Source organism: Monodon monoceros, unplaced genomic scaffold (genome assembly GCF_005190385.1).
Source record: "Monodon monoceros isolate NGI ecotype Baffin Bay Population unplaced genomic scaffold, NGI_Narwhal_1 Super_Scaffold_16, whole genome shotgun sequence".
NCBI lineage: Eukaryota > Metazoa > Chordata > Mammalia > Artiodactyla > Monodontidae > Monodon > Monodon monoceros.
The window spans coordinates 76,124,487-76,146,918 of NW_021703772.1; the positions used below are offsets into that span (position 1 = coordinate 76,124,487).

At 36.4% G+C, this 22,432-nt stretch overlaps 1 protein-coding gene across 2 annotated transcripts in view; it reads right to left on the reverse strand.

Moving 5' to 3' along the window:
- Positions 1-22,432, reverse strand: part of GALNT13 (polypeptide N-acetylgalactosaminyltransferase 13) — a 557,255-nt gene that overhangs the window by 36,057 nt on the left and 498,766 nt on the right. For both annotated transcript variants that reach the window (XM_029225787.1, XM_029225788.1), the window contains exon 11: positions 11,139-11,237. In XM_029225787.1, the coding sequence (XP_029081620.1) occupies positions 11,139-11,237 (99 nt within the window). The remainder of the gene's footprint in view (positions 1-11,138; positions 11,238-22,432) is intronic.

Genomic DNA, 22,432 nt, shown 5'->3' on the forward strand with positions numbered 1-22,432 from the left:
TTCATCTTCCAGGACGATTTTCCTTTATGTGGTTTCCCCAAAATTTTGAAGCTATTTCTGTGTTAACAGCAGGTCCTTGGGTAACTTTGAAAATTTTGTATGAATTTGTTTACCCATTCATTCTTTCAATAAGCACTTATTACTGTAGAAGGATTAAGAAAAGGAAATTAACTAATACTTGTTTCAAGAAAAGTTTACAGTTTGTTTTTGGAAATGAGTTGAATAAACACAATTGAATGAAAATATGAGAGTTAAAAGAGAAACATGGAGATATGGTATATGAGTAAAAAAACAAATGTGAAAAATTAAAGTATTGTGAGTTCAGCAAAAGGAAGTATCAGTGTGTATTGAAAATCAGAAAAAAACCAAATTATTATATGGAGGACGGTGAATTTTGAAGTGGAACTAGAACAATGTAAACTATGGAATTATGTAAACTAGAATTTATGTAGTTAGAAAAGTGGAGAAAGGTGATATCAGGTGGGTAAAAGAAAAGGCAAGGATACGATTTTTAAAAATGGATTTCAGTAACAATTTTTAAAATATCTGTTCTGGCTATACTCAATAGAGTTGATAGAGTTGAGAGTTTGTATGGGTGAGCAACAGGAGATAAAATTACAAGGGTAAGAAGGAGTCAGACTGTGTAGAGCTTTGACTAGTAAAGAATGTTAATTTTATCTTGTAATAACAGGGGGCTCTAAAGTTTTTTGTTTTTCCAGTTGGGAATGGTATTTTTAAAGGAGTTTTCATTATTGAATGAGGGTGGAGTAAAGACAGGCTGGAGCTCTGGTGAAACTATATTGAAACTATTGTGGTAACTCAAATATGAAGCAATCAAGGCCAAGATTTGGAAAGTAGAATTATTAATAAAAGAAAAGAAGGAATAGGGAAAAAGGACATGTAGAAAGAATCCACAAGGCTTAGTGCCTAGTTCGAGAAGGGCAGGGTGTGTGATAAGAGATAAAAGAAGAAAATGTAAAAGATAGATGAATACAAATATTGAAGAAAAAGGGCTTTTCATGAAAGATGAGTTAATTATAGACACACTGAATTTGAGGCTACACTTGGTCCTTCAAGTAGAAATGTGCATTAGTCAGTTTGAAGCAATGGGTGTAAGCCCAGGAATTGGTATGATTTTTGAGCTTTAATTTCCTTGGAAAATAGAATGAAAAGAATCAAGAATAAACAGAGTAGCGTAGAAATAATGGTCTCACTGACTTGTATATGTATCCCAAAGGTTTTTTTGATACCAGACTGATCCCATGATAGCAGGCCCTGCTGAGACTTACTTGGAAGGGAACTAACTTCTTGTATTGATGGACCTGATGAACAGATACCACATGACCCCCTGAAAAACCAGGTCAATGTGAAATGTATGTCTTTAGGTATTTTCTCCTACTAACCTCATCTACTAACCTCATCTAGAGTATCTATTATAGGCTAGCATAACCAGGTTTTGTTGGATGAGTGATTGAGACAATTTACCATTCCATCCTCAGTATATTTTAGTCTCCTGGTAGGAGCATAAGCCAACCAAAGTCAAGAGAAGTTCTCCCAGCCAAGCATTCATGAGACTGAAAGGCTCTTGGAATAATCCCTATTTCTATAGAGGTTATAATAACTGCTCTCTTCTAGCTCTCATGTATCCAACTCATTTAAACATTTAATGAATGGTAAATGTTCTTTTTTTTCCCCTCACAGGCCATTGTGGGATTTTACTTTGTGAAATCCCTGGTGAATTTTAATTCCAGTGTGCAAGTTATTAAAAGGGGACCAAACTAGTGTAGAAATGGCTTATAAGTAATTATAAGATGTAAACTTTATGTATAAAAAGGTAAACTTTAAAATGAATACATATCTCTTGAATGAATATATCCATTACAATCTATGAGTATATTAGAATGTATTACTAAAATAATTTAGGAGAGGGTCTGTAATGAGGAGAGAAGGTATTTGTTTACTTTCAAAATTTGTAATGTACCTGTTATAAGGTTAGATTCTTCTTAAATATAAATGATCACGTTTTAGAGGAAGAGGAGACATTTGTATGAAAGTATAGATAATACCTAATGATCTCTTCTTTATCTTGACAGACAATGGGGTTTTAATAAATGGCTAGCATAAGCTTCCTTAAAGGCTTGCTACCTTGAAAAATGGCTGTGAATCATTTACTGCAATAAATTACATGGAATGTTTCCATGTGCTTTCTAGCTCTCTCCAAATGAATGGCTACAGGGAGAAAGAGAAACATAAATGCATTTGCTAAAATGTGAGTGTTTTTCCATCACTTTATATTTTTGGCCTTTAGAAGGAATAAGTACAATATGTACAAAGGCTGCTTTTCTCCCTATTTTTGATTAAAGATATATTGCAGTTCAAAGGGAAATACCATTGGTTTAAAAAAAATTTTATATTGATACATTATATATTATGTATATGATATTTACATTTTATCAAAGAAAAATGTTTATTTTATAAATAGTATATTAATCTAATTTGACCCACTTATATAAATTTATATATATTTTAAGTAAAATTTATATAAATTTTAAATAAAAATTAGTGTCAGTATTTGAGTAGATCTAGTATATGCCCAATGAGGCTAAGGCCTATTTACCATTGGCTCCTTTAAGATGATGTTAAATGTCATGTAAAAGCACCTCATTAGAAAAGAATGGTATTTTGACATCAAAAAGAGAAAACATAAAGACAAACATTGGGATTAACTGTGTAAAAGTCTGTATGTGAAAACACAATGTGAACAAAATGTCAAGTCAGAAAAATATCTGTAATGTGTATGACAGAAGATAATAATCTTAATAAAGTGTTTTTATAAGTGGTGAAGAGAATAAAGAACCACCTCAAACTCCAATGAAAACATAAGCAGAAGCATGACTGAAATTCATAAAGTACTAATGCCAACTTTAAAAATGCTTATGTGCATTGATAATGTTAGAAATATGATTTAAAGTAAGATAAAATGTTTCTTCCATACTAAATTGGCTAAGATGAGAAACAAGAAAAATACAGTATCCAGTTAGGGTTGGCCACTGTGATCACAGTCCTGGGGAAGTGTGGCTGGGAATCAATACAGATGCAGTGAATATAAAACTGGTATGGAGTCAGGCAGATTTAGGTTCAAACTGGCTTTACCACCTCAATCACATTATTAATCTCAGGGTTTCCATTAAACTCATGAGTAAAATCAGGATAATAACACCACGTACTTCATTGATTGTTGTAAAAACCAAAGAGGATAATGCATGTTAAATGTATATCGTAGTACCTCTTCCTATTTTAGCTATTTGTCCTATTAAATTGGTGAAACATTAAAGAGGACAATTTGTCACTACATATTAAAAACCTTGAAATGTTGCATAACCTTTGATCTAGCAAACTCACTTGTAGACATTCTTTCTAAAGAAGTAAATATGGATGGAAGCTCACCAGATTTTAGCTACAAGGGTATTGATGAGCCTGGGGTATAACAATAAAAAGTCATAAATAACATTGTGTGTTAAACAGTACAGGACTGATGAAATAAATTATAGTTTGTCCATTAAAATATCCCCTGTTTAGGGTAAGACGTTGTTAGCCAATAGGTAGCAGAAAAGAAGCTAAATTATTTGGGTTTTAAACAGTGAGCATGTCTTAAGTTTGTGAGTGGAGCAGTATTTGGCCAATAGTGCAATTAGAACAGTATTAGTGAACTGTAGAGACAGGAACGTGCACAGAGCATGCAGGGAATAAAGAATTATCAAACATGTCTAGAGCACAGGAACTATAACATCAAGGGAGATTAAGCTGGAAAGCCAGATGGGGATGAAGTTATGAGGGGCTTTGACTATCATAACTAGGGAATTTGTACTTTATTTTTGGACAGAGAAGAATTGCTGGAGATTTTAATCTGATTTTAATTCTAATATGCCATGGAATTTCATATGCTTATGGAATTTCATATGATATATGGAAATAATGAGTTGTTTTTTTGTTTTTTTACCATACAGGTGAAAGAAGTTGTAGGCTAGGACAAAGAGAGAGGTCCTAGTTTTAAAGGGACTTAGAGGTAGGAGTCAAGGGACATTATTTTCATAGAAATAGGGGATTTGGTGGCCAATGAAATTTCAGAAGTGAAGTGTCTATGTCAGATTTTAATTTTGGATGGTTGTGTGAAAGGGAAGAAAATGAGTACAGTTTGGAAAGCTTTGATTTTGAGATGCCTGTAAAGAATCCCAATTATTAATTAGCAGTAGATTCCAGAGCTCAGGAGAGAGGTTGGGGATGAAGATATAAATCTGAGTCATTAGTACTGTAGGGGACATGAAACTGCTTCCAGGAATCCACATCATCTTTTCAGAAGTATAAAGAAGACAATCCCATAACTTCTAGTAACACACTTTCTACCAGTAAATTGTTAAGTTCTTTCTTTCACTTGTAGAAATTTATGTTCAAGTTTTAATCATATTCTTATTTTCATTCTTGTGTTTTCATTTCATGTGTTTAATGATCTTCATGATATTACTTGCTAATGAAAAGAAAGCATTTCGAGAGCAGATAGGAATGGAGTATCAAATTTTGTCATTCTTTGAGGTAGAAGACTTTTATTAGTAAGGTTTTAAAGAGACCACCTCAAGATGATCAAGTGTTGAATTTAATAATAATTCTCCACTTGCTACCCTGTTTTTACAGTATTCCTGATACAAAAATATCCATGCATTCTTTCATCTATTTACTTGACTAATTTTTATTAGGTGCCTGCAGTATCCCAAGCACTGTGCCAGGTGCTAGGAATGAGGAGAGAAGAGTATGCTGGATATTTGATTATCTAAATGTTTAAGAAAAATATTTCCAAGAACTACTGGAAAGTTTCTTTCTGATATCTCCAAAATTAAAAAAACCCAAACTGCAAAAATACCCTTGCAAGGAGAAATGGTTAAAGGTATAATTGTCTAGAAATATAAAGTGCATTCTATTAGAAAGGTAACTGAGTAAAACATGCTTAAAAAATGAAACAGCATTGGGCTTCCCTGGTGGCGCAGTGGTTGAGAGTCTGCCTGCCGATGCAGGGGACATGGGTTCGTGCCCCGGTCCGGGAAGATCCCACATGCCGCGGAGCGGAAAAAACAGCATTAACATTTGTTTTGACTTTTGTGTAAAAGCAGGAGAAAGAAATTTAAATTTAAAAAAATAATAAATTTGTTTATTTATTTTTGGCTGCATTGGGTCTTTGTTGCTGTGCATGGGCTTTTCTCTAGTTGCGGAGAGCCGGGGCTACTCTTTGTTGTGGTGCATGGGCTTCTCATTGCGGTGGCTTCTCTTGTTGTGGAGCATGGGCTCTAGGCATGTGGGCTTCAGTAGTTGTGGCACATGGGCTCAGTAGCTGTGGCTTGCAGGCTGTAGAGCGCAGGCTCAGTAGTTGCGGTGCACGGCCTTAGTTACTCCGCGGCATGTGGGATCTTCCTGGACCAAGGCTCGAACCTGTGTCCCCTGCACTGGCAGGCAGAGCCTTAACCACTGTGCCACCAGGGAAGTCCGAGATTTGAATATTTTTAGGAGTTGGGGCTACTTCTAAAAATTCAAAACTAAATAACCATAAAAATAGATGCTGTTTCCATGGTAACATAAAAGAATAGCAATAAAAGAGAAGGTAACTCTCTCAATAATTTATTCATTCTCAATAAAATCCTAAGATTTGTTCTTTTTAAAAGTAAGTCAAAATTTTAAACATGTCCCTAGTATTAATCATGCTAGAAATATTCAGTTCCATCAAAAAGATATCATAATAGGGTTTTATGTGATGTTTTAAATTTTTCATAATATATATTTGTTAGAATGACAGGAGAGGCAGTGCATTTTATTGAGCTTAACAATACCATGAAGTGTCTTGTGCTTTTATCTTGCCTCTGGCACTAGCCACTGAATAAACATTTTATTTTTTACTTTTAGAAGTAAAAACAGAGATAATTGAGAACACAAATGGAAATAATAAAGAGAATAATTAATAGCAATAGACCAAAATGTACTATTTAGTATATGCCATGTAGTATTAGTTGTTTCATAAATTTTTACTAATCTTTAGAGAAAAAAATTGAGGGAAAACTTTTATGCATTTTATAGATAAAATACTGAAGCTCAAAAATACTAAGTAACTTATCATAAGTTACCCAATTAATCAGATCTGAATAGTGTTATAAAATGATGTTCTTTTATTCTCAACAGTTCAATTTCTCCATTTTTATTTGTTTAATTATGAAGGTAGTACATATATAAGGAAAAATATGGGGTAAAAAGTAAAATTTCCTATACCAGCTTAATCTTCTCTCCAGAAGTCATTTGTATTCCAAATAGATATGTATACATTTCTAATAAATTGTATAGCATTTACATATATATATTACAGATGCTATATAGAGGAAAATGTTCACATACATTTTCCACAAATGAGATCATTCAAAATTCAAAGTAAGTTGTACTGTGCGTTATTTTTCCCTCTTTTCAATGTTTGATGACAGTACATTTAGACCTCTCAGTCATTTTGGTGGCTATGTAGTAATCTGAACTGTGGATACACCATGATTTATTTAAACATTCTCCTCTTGGTAAATATTTGTTTCCATTATTTGTGTTGTAAGAAAATGGGCTTCAATAAGCATCTTCAACATTTGTAGACACGAATAAGTATTCATATAGATGAAAAATTATTGGTTTTAATTTTATCTTATTAAGTAGATAACAGAGACATTAGAAAATATGTAGGTATGGGTTTTTTACTTACTGTTTATTTGTTCCCTTTATTTATGAATCCCTGAGATTGGTGTCTGTCTATACTTTTGGTTTCTATGATAATAACAGCATTTTTGGCAATGTCTACATAGTACTAAGGTATAAATACATTATTCTGACCATGAATTCTTTCATCTATTTACTTGACTAGTATTTATTAAGTGCCTATCATATTCTAAGTGCCACGTGCTGGGGAGGAAGAGAGGAGTAAGACGTAGCCCCAGCCAACAGGAAGTTTACAGTAGAGTAGGATAGTTTATTTCTGGTTATTATTCATGTAAATGAATAATGTAATTTTAAACATTTGTGATCTAGGTGTTCCATGTCATTTAGACAAATTTAAGTATATGACTGGTTATCCTTTTTAACAGTAATCTTGGCACCTTAATGATTCCATGAGGATAATTCACCTGAAGGATCTTCCTCCCTCATTTTCATCTGTATTAGAATCAGAGTGATGTTTCCCTTTTTGAATTCTGCAGGTAATCACTGTGCAGGTGATGAGCTGGATTTTTTCATAAGCTGTTGAAACACATTATGGGGGACACTTCTAAATGTCCACCCAATACCCATGGTAAATAAACTGTGAGGAGAAGCTGTGATGAGTGTGAGGTGAGGTATTTAGTGTTTTTGTGCCATGAGGTGTCCAAGTAACACATTTCTGGCCAAAGAGACATACATGGAGATGTGTTGAGCCTTTAGGAAGGCATTTGCTTTGCCTAATAAAAGGACAGACATGGCTATTTCAACTCTTCTCTACCCCCACTTCTTCCTGCTTTGAATGTGGACATGATGTCTCGAGTTTCAGCAGCCCTCCTGTGATCAGCTGATGATAAAAGTTAACTTTAAGAAGAATGGAAAGATAGAAAGCTTCTGCTTTCTTGGTGGACTTATTGAGGACTGGAACAAATTATCAACAATTGACTACTTTCAGATTTCTTATTATGTGAAAAAATTAAACCCCTATATTTAGTCCTCTGACAGCTTTTGCCATAGGACTGCATTGGGTTTTGGTAGTAGAAGCCTCTCACACTCGTGAATCAGTATAGTAAGCTGGACCATTTTTGAATGCTGTCATTGTTCTGCCTATGTGGTTGTTTCCATCGTCTTCTTTCATATGGTCGTTTTCCCATGCTGCAACTTAGAAAGTTTGACTCAAATATTTTCTTGCTTAAATTCAAACTGTGTAGCACTAATTAACATTTTAATAATTAAGTTGTTTATTTGTTTGTTTGTTTGGTTTTAGGGAGAAACTTCATTTTAGTGTTCTCCATTGAATCATACAAAAGCCTGATTTGAAGTATGGTGCCAAAATTCAACAGGGCCATTTCCTTCTGGCTTTTTCTCTATGGATCCTTTTTTTTTTTCTTTAAATTTTATATTAGAGTATAGTTGAGTTACAACGTTGTGTTAGTTTCAGGTGTACAGCAAAGTGATTCATTTATACACATACATACATCCATTCTTTTTCAGATTCTTTTCCCATATAGGTTATTACAGAATATTGAGTAGAGTACCCTGTGCTATACAGTAGGTCCTTGTTGATTATCTATTTTATATATAGTAGTGTGTATATGTTAATCCGAAACTCCTAATTTATTCCTCTGCCCCACATTCCCCATTTGGTAACCATAAGTTTGTTTTCGAAGTCTGTGAGACTGTTTTTGTTTTGTAAGTAAGTTCATTTGTGTCATTTTTTAGATTCCTCACATAAGCGATATCATACGATATTTGTCTTTCTCTGTCTGACTCACTTCGCTTAGTATGATACTCCCTAGGTCTATCCATGTTGCTGCAAATGGCATTATTTCATTTTTTTTTTATGGCTGAGTAACATTCCATTGTATATATGTACCACATCTTCTTTTTCCATTCCTCTGTCCATGAACATTCAGGTTGCTTCCATGTTTGGGCTATTGTAAATAGTGCTGCAATGAACATTGGGGTGCATGTATCTTTTCGAATTATGGTTTTCTCTGGATATATGCCCAGAAGTGGGATTGCTGGACATATGGTAGTTCTATTTTTAGTTTTTAAAGAAACCTCCATACTGTTCTCCATAGTGGTTGTACCAATTTATATCCCCACCAACAGTGTAGGAGAGTTCCCTTTTCTCCAAACCCTCTCCAGCATTTATTGCTTGTAGACTTTTTGATGATGGCCATTCTGACCAGTGTGAGGTGAAACCTCACTGTAGTTTCGATTTGCATTTCTCTAATAATTAGTGATGTTGAGCATCTTCCAAAACTCTGTTGAATAAAAGTGGCAAGAGTGGACATCCTTTTCTTGTTCCTGATCTTAGGGGAAATGCTTTCAGCTTTTCACAGTTGAGAATAACGTTAGCTGTGGGTTTGTCATATATGACCTTTATTACGTTGAGGTAGGTTTCCTCTGTGCTGAGTTTCTGGAGAGTTTTTATCATAAGTGGGTGTTGAATTTTGTCAAAAGCTTTTTCTGCGTTTATCGAGATGATCATGTGGTTTTAATTCTTTAGTTTGTTGATGTGGTGTATCACACTGATTTGCGGATATTGAAGAATCCTTGCATCTGCTTCTGGGTCTCGCAACGGCAGTGGCGTCCCGCACACTACCGGGGCAGCAGGGGCAGTGATTGGCGACTGCTCGCTGCTCATGCATGCTCCCCAGATGGCAGGGGCAGTGAACAGTGCCCACTCCTGGGTCTCCCAAAAGCAGCGGCAGTCTGTGCACTCCCGGGACAGCATGGGCAGCGATTGGCACCTACTTGTGGGTCTCCTAGTGGCAGTGGTGGCTCACGCCCACTACCGGAGCTCATGTAGGTCGTGTCCTGTTGCCTAAGAGTGCGTGCAGGGAAAGAAGCTCCAGTGGTGGTCCTACCCCTCTCCTTGCACGTTTCCCCAACAATGGCACCTTGTCTCTCTGGTGTGTCCAAGCTTCTTCTGAGTACACCCTTGGTTGCCACACTTCAGCCTCTTCAGGCTGTCTCTGCACAGCCAGTCCCAGCCAATCCTCTACCTAGATCTGACCTCTGAAGCCTGAGCTTCAGCACCCAGCCCCTGCCCATAGTGGTGGAAAAGCATCTCAGGCTGGGGAGCACAGGGTGGAGGTGACCATCTGTGCAGGTCACCCTCCGTCTTGCCTTCCTCAAACTGGTTGCTGCACTCTCCTCCAAGGCTCTGAAGCTTCTCCTCCATCCTGGCTGATCTCCTCACCGTAGAGGGGACTTTCCGGGGTGCAGGAAAATTTCCTCCTTCGTAGTTCCCTCCCTGGGGTGCAGTTCCCATTCCAGTTCCTTTCTTTATTTTTTTCCCTTTTTCCTTTTGTCCTATCCAGTTATGGGGAGGTTTTCTTGCCCTTTCAGAAATCTGAGGTCTTTTGCCAGTGTTCAGTAGATGTTCCGTGCAAATCGTTCCGCTTATAGATGTATTTTTGATGTATTGGTGGGAGTAGGTGAGTTCCACGTCCTAGTCCTCTGCCATCTTGATTCCTAAGATCTCTCTATGAATTCTTGATACATTCAGCTGCATTACAGATATAACCATCATGTTGTGCTGATTAGAATAATTTTTGCTTCCTCAGTTCACTCTAAAGCATTAAACAACTCACTCCTGTGCTTCATCTTGACCCTTTTAGACAACTTGTGTACAGAGGAGCAGTTATCTCTAACTGTGCTTTGTTATAAGTTCCCATGAACTCCAAATTCGGCCTCTGAAAGTAGCCATGGCGGCAAGACTCACAGCCAAGTAGCCTCCACGTGGCCCACCTTGCCATGCCACTTTCCAGCGCTTACAGAGAGCACAAGAATCCTTGTTATAGTATAAGTTTCTGATAATTAATTGGACTGTCACACAGAAAGAGGTGTCCTAGAATTTCAGTCAAGTATAAATCTTGTTTAAAGACTACATTTTTACCTGGTCCAAAGGGCGTCTTCAGATAGCCAAAGCAAAGTTGTAACAGATGTGCTTATCTATGTATGCACTTTAAAATTTTATTAAACCACCAAAAGTCACAGAAAATATGACATATGTAAACATTTGAAAAAGAAATTTAGGATAATCACCATCGGGAAAACATCATAGTTTCTGAGTGATTATATGATTCAGTTAACAACAGAATAAAATGTAGCCCTCGTTTTCTCATACATGGTAATATGAGTCTCAAACATCTGGCCTCATTCACCATACGCTCATTGAAGGTGTTGCTCTTTTTATTAAATTCTTCAGTGCTTTCTTACAATACTTGGGATAATAACATAGGCAAATTAATTCTTGATTAGAATGCCCATTAATTTACTAAACTAAGCCATAGTCTACCTGAATAGTTTACACAACATTTTTCCCCCCAAATATGAAGCTGATAAAAAAAGGGAGAGTTTACCTGATTTCCTCCCATACCATGACAGTTGAATATACCCACTTTTTCATTTTCCTTGCGGCCCATGTTGTCTAAACATTGATTTGTTTCAACATTTCTTATCTAAAGGAAACACACAAAAATGTAAGTCAGAAGGTCTTTCTGATATTTTCAAATTGCAAATTGGTAACAAAATAATATGAGTTTGTAAGGAAATTTCTCCAAGGAGAACACATTGCTTTAAATTTTTATTTTTTTATGTCCATTCTGAGATCTGTATAAGATTCTAAACTCTCATTCAAGTAAACTTGAATAGCATGAGCATTGTCATTAGCATCCAATCAAGAGGCACTCTTTGTTTATAGCATAGTATCAGAAAAGAAGAAAACCTCTACATATTATAAATTAGGAATTCTTCCCAAAATCCTTTTAAAATTAGGACAGTTTCCAAATTCCACTCAGATAACTATAGTGTATTCGTGATGTCCTATAGAGAAAGGAATAGAAACAAACTGGTCAAATATTCAAATTTATGTATTTTTAGTTGCTTCATTACTAGATGCTCCATTCTGTACATTTATAAAGATTAATTACACTGTTTATTTCTTTAACTAAAATATACACATCTTTTTTCATTCCCAGTGCCAAACTTAGTGGAAAGCAGCTGACCCTAAGAAAGACTATTACAAGGCTAAATGGTGATTTCACATGAAAATTCTTCAAAACCAAGATTAAATTGCCAACTGTAAACATAAGATTCATGGTTTACACTGCATTAGTCCCATGGTTAACATAACATTAATACATATTTGCGCCAGATGCAATTACAAAAGCCATTTATTGAGTTTAAAGATGCCCAGATTACTAAATCAAGCACAAGTGAATGTAAAAAAGAAGAGAAACCTTTCTAGTAGATGCAATGTTTTAGAATTTTTTCCTTAGTCTTACCTCCAAGTAGTATGTTTTGTACTTGTCCACTCTGCTTCTGAAAAGTTCTTACCTCTCTTATTTGGACACATATTACTGTTCACTCACACATTACTTGGATATATTTATTTATAATAGTTATCTATGCTTTAGGTACATGTTTCTCCCTACTGGCAAATGAATATGATTAGAAACTTCTATAGAGGCTGGAGTAGGTTTATACAATTCAACTTTTTTGTATGGTACAGAACCCTATGGTCAGGTAATGGTTCCCAGAGTTAGGAAAAGTATTGTCATTTGCAGTAAACCCCAATCAGCAATTGAAATTAGTGGGGAGTACAATTCACACTTGGTAAGGTGTTGGGCAGAACTGAGCAGTGTGGTCAAGCCCTGTTCCAGTGATTAGAGGGAGGCAAGAGTGGGAACAGAGAAACAAATAAGGAGACTATTGAGTCATGCCAGCAAGAGATGATGGTTACTTCGAATAATAGGATAACAGTGGAGGTGGGGAGGTCAAATTTAGGATGTTTTTAAGGTAGAGCCAGTAGGACTTGCAATTGAATTGGAAATGAGCTAGGAGAGAAAAAAAAGGCATCAAGAAGCATTACAAGGTTTTGGCCTGAGCAAATAGGTAGATGTTTCCATTTACTGGGAACAACATTCTGAGTTCTTAACATTGATAACTGTATCTGTGGTCTTTATGCTTGAAAATCCATTTTGTGGATCTGAAGTCCTTGGCTTACAATATATTTCCTTGAGTATCTTTAAAATGTTACTCTATTCACTTCCAGCATAAATAGTTGCTTTTGAAAAGTCTGATGATAGTCTGATTTTCTTTCCCTTATTCTTACAAATGTCTGTTTGCCTGAATGCCAAACTAAGTCCAATAGGTTTACCACAACATATCTTAAAATTCATTCTGTATCATTTGCCCAGGTATATGGTGTTCTGTTTCAATATATAGTTTGAACTTTATTTTCAAGGGTAAATGTTGAACAATATTGTATTATATATAATTGAATTATATATAATTCAATAAATATTGAGTTATAATTTTTAGTGTTTATTTTGTTTCATTGCTTTTTCTTATTAGGAAATTCTATTATTTTGGACCTTCTTGCTTCTCTATATGTCATTTTCTATTCAATAGTTTTGTCTTTTATTTCTTTATTTTTAAAAGTTTCCTCCTTCCCCCCCTCTAAAACTCTATGGCATTTTCTCCTGGGATTATTGACTCATCTATTCTTTAAGTTTATCCTTCATTTCTGAAATGATTCATTCTTTAATTTCTAGTTCTTTCCTGCATTTCAGGCCCTCATTTCAGAGGTTTTTCTAAATTTGATTTATATTGTTCTTTTACTTATTTTATCATTATAAAATTTCTCTTGACTTGTTTTGAAATATTAGTTTACAATTTTCCTCTGTCTTATAAGCATAAAGTTTTGGTGTGCTTTCATTTTTTGTAGAGCTATCATTTTACTCTTTATTATCTTTATTCTTATGGTAGTGATCCTTTTCTATTCTTTTCCTTTCCTTTTTTTTTTTTTTTCCTTTCAGGAAACAAATTCTCTGGATCTTTTAAGAGGGAGAATTTGATTAGGAAGTAATTTTTCCTTCTTCCTCCCTCCCTCCCTCCCTCCCTTCCTTCCTTTCTCTTTCTCTCTTTGTCTCTTTCTTTCTTTCCCTTTTTCTGTCTCTCCCTCCCTTCCTTCCTGATGGGGGGAATCACTTGACATCTTTAAACTATTCTGGTGCTTGGTATCTATGCCCAGATGATTCTCATTTAATTGGTATAGGGTGTAACCTGTCCATCAGGTATTGTAAAGTCTCCCCAGGTGATTAAAATGTGCAAAGTTTGGCAAACACCATTCTGGAGGAAGGTATAGCATGTCTTGATATTGAATGGTGACATTACAGTTACTTTTCCTTTTTTGAGTAACTTCTTTTTCAGTGGTTTCCACCTGGGCTGCCCTGTAGACTCACCTGGCAAGCTCTTAGAATGTACTTCTACTTTGCTTCACCTTCATAGATTCTGATTCAGATGGTCTAGAGTAGGACCAGAATACAGTTAAAAGCTCCCCAGATAATTCAAATGTGTAATCAGGGCTGAAACTCCCCTTATCAGGAAAACGCAACAGAGTAGTTGGTAACTAGAAGCCTGTTAATTTTGTGAATCATTTTGAAAACTCTGAGTGCTGGTGGAAAGGTAAGGAGGTTTTCATAGCAAAGCTGATTTCCCAGCTACCCATTGGGTATGTTTAAGAATAAATGTTTCCAGCTGTACCTACAGGAAATGTTTACACTGGAGACTATTTCTAACTTCACAAATCTAGATCTGTTCCTGTATTTTTTTGAAGAGTTGAAAAAAATTGCCTTCTGTTTTTTGAGGTCTCTTGGTTCTGTTCAACTCTGCCATTTTTATTTTTTAAAAATGTTTACTGAAATATAGTTTATTTACAATGTTGTGTTTCAGGTGTACAGCAAAGTGATCCAGTTATATATATATATATATATATTCTATATTACATATATATTATATATTATATATATATATATTCTTTTTCAGATTCTTTCCCATATAAGTTATTACAGAGCATTGAGTAGAGTTCCCTGTGCAGTACAGTAGGTCCTTGTTGATTATCTATTTTATATATAGTAGTGTGTATATGTTAATCACAAACTCATAATTTATCCTTCCCCCCACATTTCCACTTTGGTAACCATAAGTTTGTTTTCGAAGTCTGTGAGACTGTTTCTGTTTTGTAAATAAGTTCATTTGTATCATTTTTTAGGATCCACATATAAGTGATATCATATGACATTTGTCTTTCTCTGACTTACTTCACTTAGTATGGTAATCTCTAGGTCCGTTCATGTTGCTGCAAATGGCATTATTTCATTCTTTTTTATGGCTGAGTAATATTCCACTGCATATATCAATATATACCACATCTTTTTTTATTCATTCCTCTGTTGATGGACATTCAGGTTGCTTCCATGTCTTAGCTATTGTAAATAGTGCTGCAATGAGCATGTTTGTTTTTGAATTATGGTTTTCTCCATATATGTGTCCAGGAGTGGGATGGCTGGACATATGGTAGTTCTTTTTAGTTTTTAAAGAAACCTTCATACTGTTCTCCATAGTGGTTATACCAATTAACATCCCCACTAACAGTGTAGGAGAGTTCCCTTTGTCTCTACACCCTCTCCAGCATTTATTGCTTGTAGACTTTTTGATGATGTACATTCTGACCAGTGTGAGGTGAAACCTCACTGTAGTTTTGATTTGCATTTCTCTCATAATTAGTGACACTGAGCATCTTTTCATGTCCTTATTGGCTATCTATATGTCTTCTTTGGAGTAATGTCTATTTAGAGCTTCTGCCCATTTTTTGATTGGGTTGTTTGTTTGAGATTGAGCTGCATGAGCTTCTTGTATATTTTGGAGACTAATCCCTCTCCATTGCATTGTTTGCAAATATTTTCTTCCATTCTGTGGGTTGTCGTTTTGTTTTGTTTATGGTTTCCTTGCTGTGCAAAACTTTTAAGTTTAATTAGGTCTCATTTGTTTATTTATTTATTTTTTTCATTACTCTAGAAGGTGGATCAAAAAAGATATTGCTACAGTTTTATGTCAGAGTGTTCTACCTATGTTTTCCTCTAAGAGTTTTATTGTATCTGGTCTTACATTTAGATATTTAAACCAGTTTGAGTTTATTTTTGTGTATGGTGTTAGGGAATGTTTCATTCGTTTACATGTAATTGGCCAGTTTTCCCAGCACCATTTGTTGGAGAGACTCTTTTCTTCATTGTATATTCTTGCTTCCTTTGTCATAGATTAATTGACCATACATGTGTGGGTTTATTTCTGAGCTTTCTATCTTGTTCCATTTATCTATATTTCTGTGTTTATGCCAGTACCACACTTTTGATGACTGTAGCTTTGTAGTATAGTCTGAAGTCAGGGAGTCTGATTCCTCCAGCTGCATTTTTCTCTCTCAGAATTGCTTTGGCTATTCGGGGTCTTTTGTGTTAACATACAAATTAAAAAAAATTAAGTTCTAGTTCTATGAAAAATGCCATTGTTAATTTGATAGGAATTCACTTAATCTGTAAATTGCCTTGGGTAGTGTAGTTATTTTGACAATATTGATTCTTCCAATCCAAAAACGTGGTATATCTTTACATCCCTTGGTGTCATCTTTGATTTCTTTCGTCAGCATCTTATACTTTTCCAAGTACAGGTCTTTTGTCTCCCTAGGTAGGTTTGTTCCTGGGTATTTTTTTCTTTTTGATGCAATGGTAAATGGGATCTTTCCTTAATTTATCTTTCTGATCTTTCATTGTTAGTATATAGGAATGCAAGAGATTTCTGTGTATTCATTTTGTATCCTGCAACTTTACCGAATTTATTGATGAGCTCTAGTAGTTTATTGGTAGCTCTTTAGGATTTTCTATGTATAGTATCATGTCATCTGCAAACAGTAATAGTTTTGCTTCTTCTTTTCCAATTTGGATTCCTTTTATTTCTTTTTCTTCTCTGATTAACATGGTTAGGACTTCTAAAACTGTGTTGAATAAAAGTGGTGAGACCATACATCTCTGTTTTCTTCCTGATCCTAGAGGAAATGCTTTCAGCTTTTCAGTTGAGAATGATGATAGCTATGGGTTTGTCATATATGGCCTGTGTTCCCTCTATGCTTGCTTCTGGAGAGTTTTTTTAATCATAAATGGGTGTTGAATTGTGTCAAAAGCTTTTTCTGCATCTATTGAGATGATCATATGGTTTTTATTCTTCAGTTTGTTAATATGGTGTATCACATTGATTGTGTATATTGAAGAATCCTTGCATACCTGGGATAAATCCCACTTGAACATGGTGTATGATCCTTTTAATGTATTGTTGGATTAGGTTTGCTAGTATTTTGTTGTGGATTTTTTGCATCTACATTCATCGGTGATACTAGCCTATAATTTTCTTTTTTTGTGATTGTCTGGTTTTGGTATCAGGGTGATGGTGGCCTCAAAGAATGAGTTTGGGAGTGTTCCTTCCTCTGCAGTTTTTTTGGAATAGTTTCAGAAGGATAGATGTTAGCTTTTCTTTAAATGTTTGATAGAATTTGCCTGTGAAGCCATCTGGTCTTGGACTTTGTTTTTTGGGAGTTTTTTCATCACAGCTTCAATTTCAGTACTTGTGATTGGTCTGCTCATATTTTCTATTTCTTCCTGGTTCAGTCTTGTAAGGTTTCACCTTTCTAAGGGTTTTTCCATTTCTTCTATGTTGTTCATTTTATTGGCCTGTAGCTGCTTGTAGTAGTCTATTATGATCCTGTGTATTTCTGTGGTGTCTGTTGTAATTTCTCCTTTTCCATTTCTAATTTTTACTGATTTGGCCCTCTCTATTTTATTTTATTTTTTTCTTGATGAGTTTGGCTGAAAGTTTATCAATTTTATCTTTTCAAAGAACCAGCTTTTAGTTTCACTGATCTTTGCTATTATTTTCTTCATCTCAGTTTCACTTATTTCTGCTCTGATTTTTCTGACTTCTTTCCTTCTACTAAGTTTGGGTTTTGTTTGCTCTTCTTTCTAGTTGCTTTATGTGTAAGGTTAGGTTATTTGCAGTTTTTCATGTTTCCTGAGGTAAGAATCCACTGCTATAAACTTCCCTCTTAGAACTGCATTTGCTGCATCCCATAGGTTTTGGATCATCGTCTTTTCATTGTCATTTGTCTCTAGGTACTTTTTGATTTCTTCAGCAATCCGTTGGTTGCTTAGCAGCATATTATTTAGCCTCACATGTTTGTGTTTTTTACAGTTTTTTTATTGTGTTCAGTTTCTAATCTCATAGTGTTGTGGTTGGAAAAGATGCTTTATATGATTTCAATTTTCTTTAATTTATCAGGGTTTTCTTTGTTGCCCAGCATGTTCTCTAACCTGGAGAATGTTCTGTGTGCAGTTGAGAAGAACTGTGTTCTGCCACTTTGGGGTGGAATGTCCTGTAAATATCAAGCCCATCTGGTCTATTGTTGTGTGTGTCATTTAAAGCTTGTGTTTCCTTGTTTATTTTCTGTCTGGATGATCTGTCCATTGGTGTAAGCGGGGTGTTAAAGTCCCCCAGTATTCTTGTTACTGTTATGGCTGTTAGCATTTGCCTTATATATTGAGGTGTTCTTATGTTGGGTGCATAAATATTTATAATTGTTATATTTTCTTCTTGGATTGATCCCTTAATCATTGTGTAGTATCCTTCTTTGTCTCTTCTAACAGTCTTTATTTTAAAGTCTGTTTTGTCTGATATGAGTGTTGTTGCTTACTCCAGTTTTTTTTTATTTCCATTTGCATGGAATACCTTTTTGCATCCTGTCACTTTCAGTGTGTATGTGTCCCTACCTCTGAAGTGGGTCTTTTGTAGACAGCTTATATACGGGTCTTGTTTTTGTATCCATTCAGCCAGTGTACATCTTTTGGTTGGAGCATTTAATCCATTTACATTTAATGTAATTATCAATATGTATGTTCTTCTTGCCATTTAGTTAATTGTTTTAGATTTCTTTTGGTAGGTCTTTTTCTTCCCTTCCTCTTTTATTATTTTCTCTTGTGATTTGATGACTTCTAGTGTTGTGTTTGTATTCCTTTTTCTTCTTTGTGTGTATATCTATTACAGATTTTTGGTTTGCAGTTACATGAGGTTTTGATATAGCAGTCTATATATATATACACAAGATTGTTTTAAGTTGCTGTTCTCTTAATTTCAAATGTGTTTCCAATATCCTGCATTTGTATTCTCCTGTTCTCACGATTGCTGGTTTTGATATCATTTGTGTGTGGATGGTTTCCTATGTTTACTAAATGTTTGCCTTTACCAGTGAGCTTTCCCATTCCTAATTTTCTTGTTTAGAGTTGTGGCTTTTTCTTTTTCACCTAGAGAAGTTCCTTTAGCATTTGTTGTAAAGCTGGTTTGGTGGTGCTGAATTCTCTTATTTTTTGCTTGTCTGTAAAGTTTTTGTTTTCTCTGTCAGATCTGAATGAAAGCCTTGCTGGGTAGAATATTCTTAGTTGTAGGTTTTTTCCTTTTATCACTTTAAATATATTTAAAGTGACACTCCCTTCTGGCCTGTAGAGTTTATGCTGAAAAATCAGCTGATAACCTTATAGGGATTCCCTTGCATGTTACTTGTTGCTTTTCCTTTGTTGCTTTTAATATTTTTTGTCTTTAATTTTTGTAAGTTTGATTAATATGTGTCTTGGCATGTTCCTCCTTGGGTTTATCCTGTATGGAACTCTGCGCTTCCTGGAGTTGAGTGAGTGTTTCCTTTTCCATGTTACGGAGGGTTTGGGCTATAATCTCTTCAAATATATTGTCAGGCCCTTTCTATGTCTCTTCTCATCCTGGGACCCCTATAATGCAAATGTTGGTGTGTTTAATGTTGTCCCAGAGGTCTCTGAGACTGTCCTCTTTTCTTTTCATTCTTTTCTCTGTTTTGTTCTACAGCAGTGATTTCCACCATTTCTATCTTCCAGGTCACTTATCAGTTATTATGCCTCAGTTATTCTGCTACTGATTCTTTCTAGTGTATTTTTCATTTCAGTTATTGTATTGTTCAACTCTGTTTGTTCTTTATCTCTTTGTTAAACTGTTTTTTTATCTTCTCGGTTTGTGCCTCCATTCTTTTTCCAAGATCTTGGATCATCTTTACCATCATTACTCTGAATTATTTTTCAGGGAGATTGCCTATCTCCACTTCAGTTAGTTGTTCTTCCAGGGTTTTATCTTTTCCATTTGTCTGGTGCATATTCCTTTTCCATCTCATTGTGTCTGACTTTCTCTGTTTCCAGTCTCAGTTCCACAGGCTGCAGGATTGTCCTCTTGCTTCTAGTGTCTGTTCCCTGGTGGGTGATGCTGGTCTAAGAGGCTTGTGCAGGCTTCCTGGTAGGAGGGACTGGTGCCTGCCTATCGGTGGGTGGAGCTGGGTCTTGTTCTTCTGGTGGGCAGGCTGTGTCAAGGGGTGTGTTTAATGGACAGCTGTGGTTCAGGAAGGTTTTAGGCAGCATGTCTGCTGATGGGTGGAGCTGTGTTCCCACCCTGTTGGTTGTTTGGCCTGAGGCATCTCAGCACTGAAGCCCTCAGGCTGTTGGGTGGGGCCAGGACTTGGTGACAAAATGGCAGCCTCCTGGAGAGTTCATGCCAATGAGTACTCCCCTGTACCTCTGCCACCAGTGTCCTCTTTTCCACAGTGAGCCATAGCCACCCCCCTGCTCTCCAGGAAACCAAGACTAGCAGGTAGGTCTGGCCCAGGCTCCTATGGAGTCCCTGCTTTTTCCATGGGTCCTGGTGTATACCCTCCAAGGGTGGAGTTTCTCTTTCCCCCAGTCCTGTGGAGTTTCTGTGATCAAGCCCCACTGGATTTCAAAGCCAAATGCTCTGGGTGGCTCCTCCTCCCAATGTTAGACCCCCAGACTGGGGAGCCTGATGTGCGGTTCAGAACTCTCACTCCTGTGGGACAACCTCTATGATGTAATTATTTTCCAGTTTGTGGGTCACCCACTCAGTGGGTATGGGATTTGATTATTTTGCACATGGGCCCTCTCCTACTGTCTCCTTGTGGCTTCTTCTTTGTCTTTTAGATGTATCTTTTTTGGTACATTCCAGTCTTTTTTCAAGTCCAATGGTTGTTTAGCAGTTATTTGTGATTTTGGTGTTTTTGTGAGAGGAGGCAAGCTCAAGTCCTTCTACTCTGCTATCTTGTCTCTACTGCCACCCCCCTGCTCCACCCTGACCTCTCCCATTTTTATCTGGACTTTGTCACTGTTGTCCCTACCTCCGTAAGTTGGGCTTTATTCCCTGAAGTTTCTCCTGAGAAAGAGCTTCAGTTATTGAGTTGTAAGAATTCACAGGCTGCAGAGTTTTCAGACCGTTCAGACATTTATAGAGAGGGGACTTTTCACTGACTTGCACATTGGATTTTATGAAAACACTTCTCCCAGTTTCAACTACTACTATTAAATTGGCATAAAACAATTTCTCAGTATCTATTGGCAACTCAGGTGTTATCCTGGTCTCATTTCGATCAGGCACCCCATTGCTTCCCTTTTTTCCTACTGCAATGATTGTATTATCATATGGTCATCAATGATTGTATTATCATATGGTCATGAATTTTACCGGTCATATTTTGGGATTGGTGAGAATACCTTGTCACCTAATTTTATGGTTAAAGTTGTCCATCAGTTTTTGGTTTTGCTAACCTGGATGCTCTCTCTGCCTCAATGGAGAAATTCAAAGAGATTCAAACAGTATGTCACTGCTGCTGCTATTTTTTCAGAATTCCAGAATAGACTCATTTTGGGGACTTCATGAAAGGGAGCCTGTTTTATTCATGAAATGTTCTAACTTTTCTAAAAATTGGTTTGATGGTTTCCAGACATGTAATATTAATTGTCCCTTAGAATGCAGCAGGTGCTAAGAGGATATAGTATAGGAACCCAAGTTGAATCTGGTGAGGCTGGCTGGACATGGGTTTTAGGAGACTAGAAATAATTAGGAGTCAGTGGTTTTAGGAGAGCTTTCAGAATGAGACAGGGATGGCAAGCACCACAGCCACCACAATAATTATTATTATTTATAATTGTAATTGTATGTGCCATGAACTGTCCCAAGCACTTATGTGTAATAACTAATTCAAAACCAACCTATTACCCCAGTTTTACACATGAAAACATTAAGATACAAAGAGGTTAAGTAGTTTGTCCAAATAAGTTATTGAAAGTTATTATAGTGAGTTTGGGAATTGCCTGGTCCTGCCATCCAGACAGGTAGGCAGGCAGTGTTGTTCAGAAAGGAGGCCTATAAGGAGGAAGGGAGGATTAAGTTCTAGTTGAATAAAGGTAAATGACAGGTCATCCAGACAGTGGCAAAGACACATGGAACATGAAAGGGGCCTAGGATCAGACCTGAGGAAGCAGGTCAAAAAGGCTAGAAACAGGGGCTTCCCTGGTGGCTCAGTGGTTGAGAGTCCGCCTGCCGATGCAGGGGACACAGGTTCTTGCCCCGGTATGGGAAGATCCCACATGCCGTGGAGCAGCTGGGCCCGTGAGCCATGGCTGCTGAGCCTGCGCGTCTGGAGCCTGTGCTCTGCAACGGGAGAGGCCACAGCAGTGAGAGGCCCGTGTACTGCAAAAAAAAAAAAAAGCCTAGAAGCAAAGTGGTTTCCATGCTGAGTGTCTGTCAGACTGTTGGGCGCCGGTCATGAAAATGACTTCTGGCTATCATGACATTGGATACAAATATGGAGTGTCAGGGAACAGGGCTATCAATACCCATCTTAAAAAATGGAGAAGGACATATCATCTGGATAGAGACAGTATCTGAGAGGTTTTTGTGAGTAGTCCTA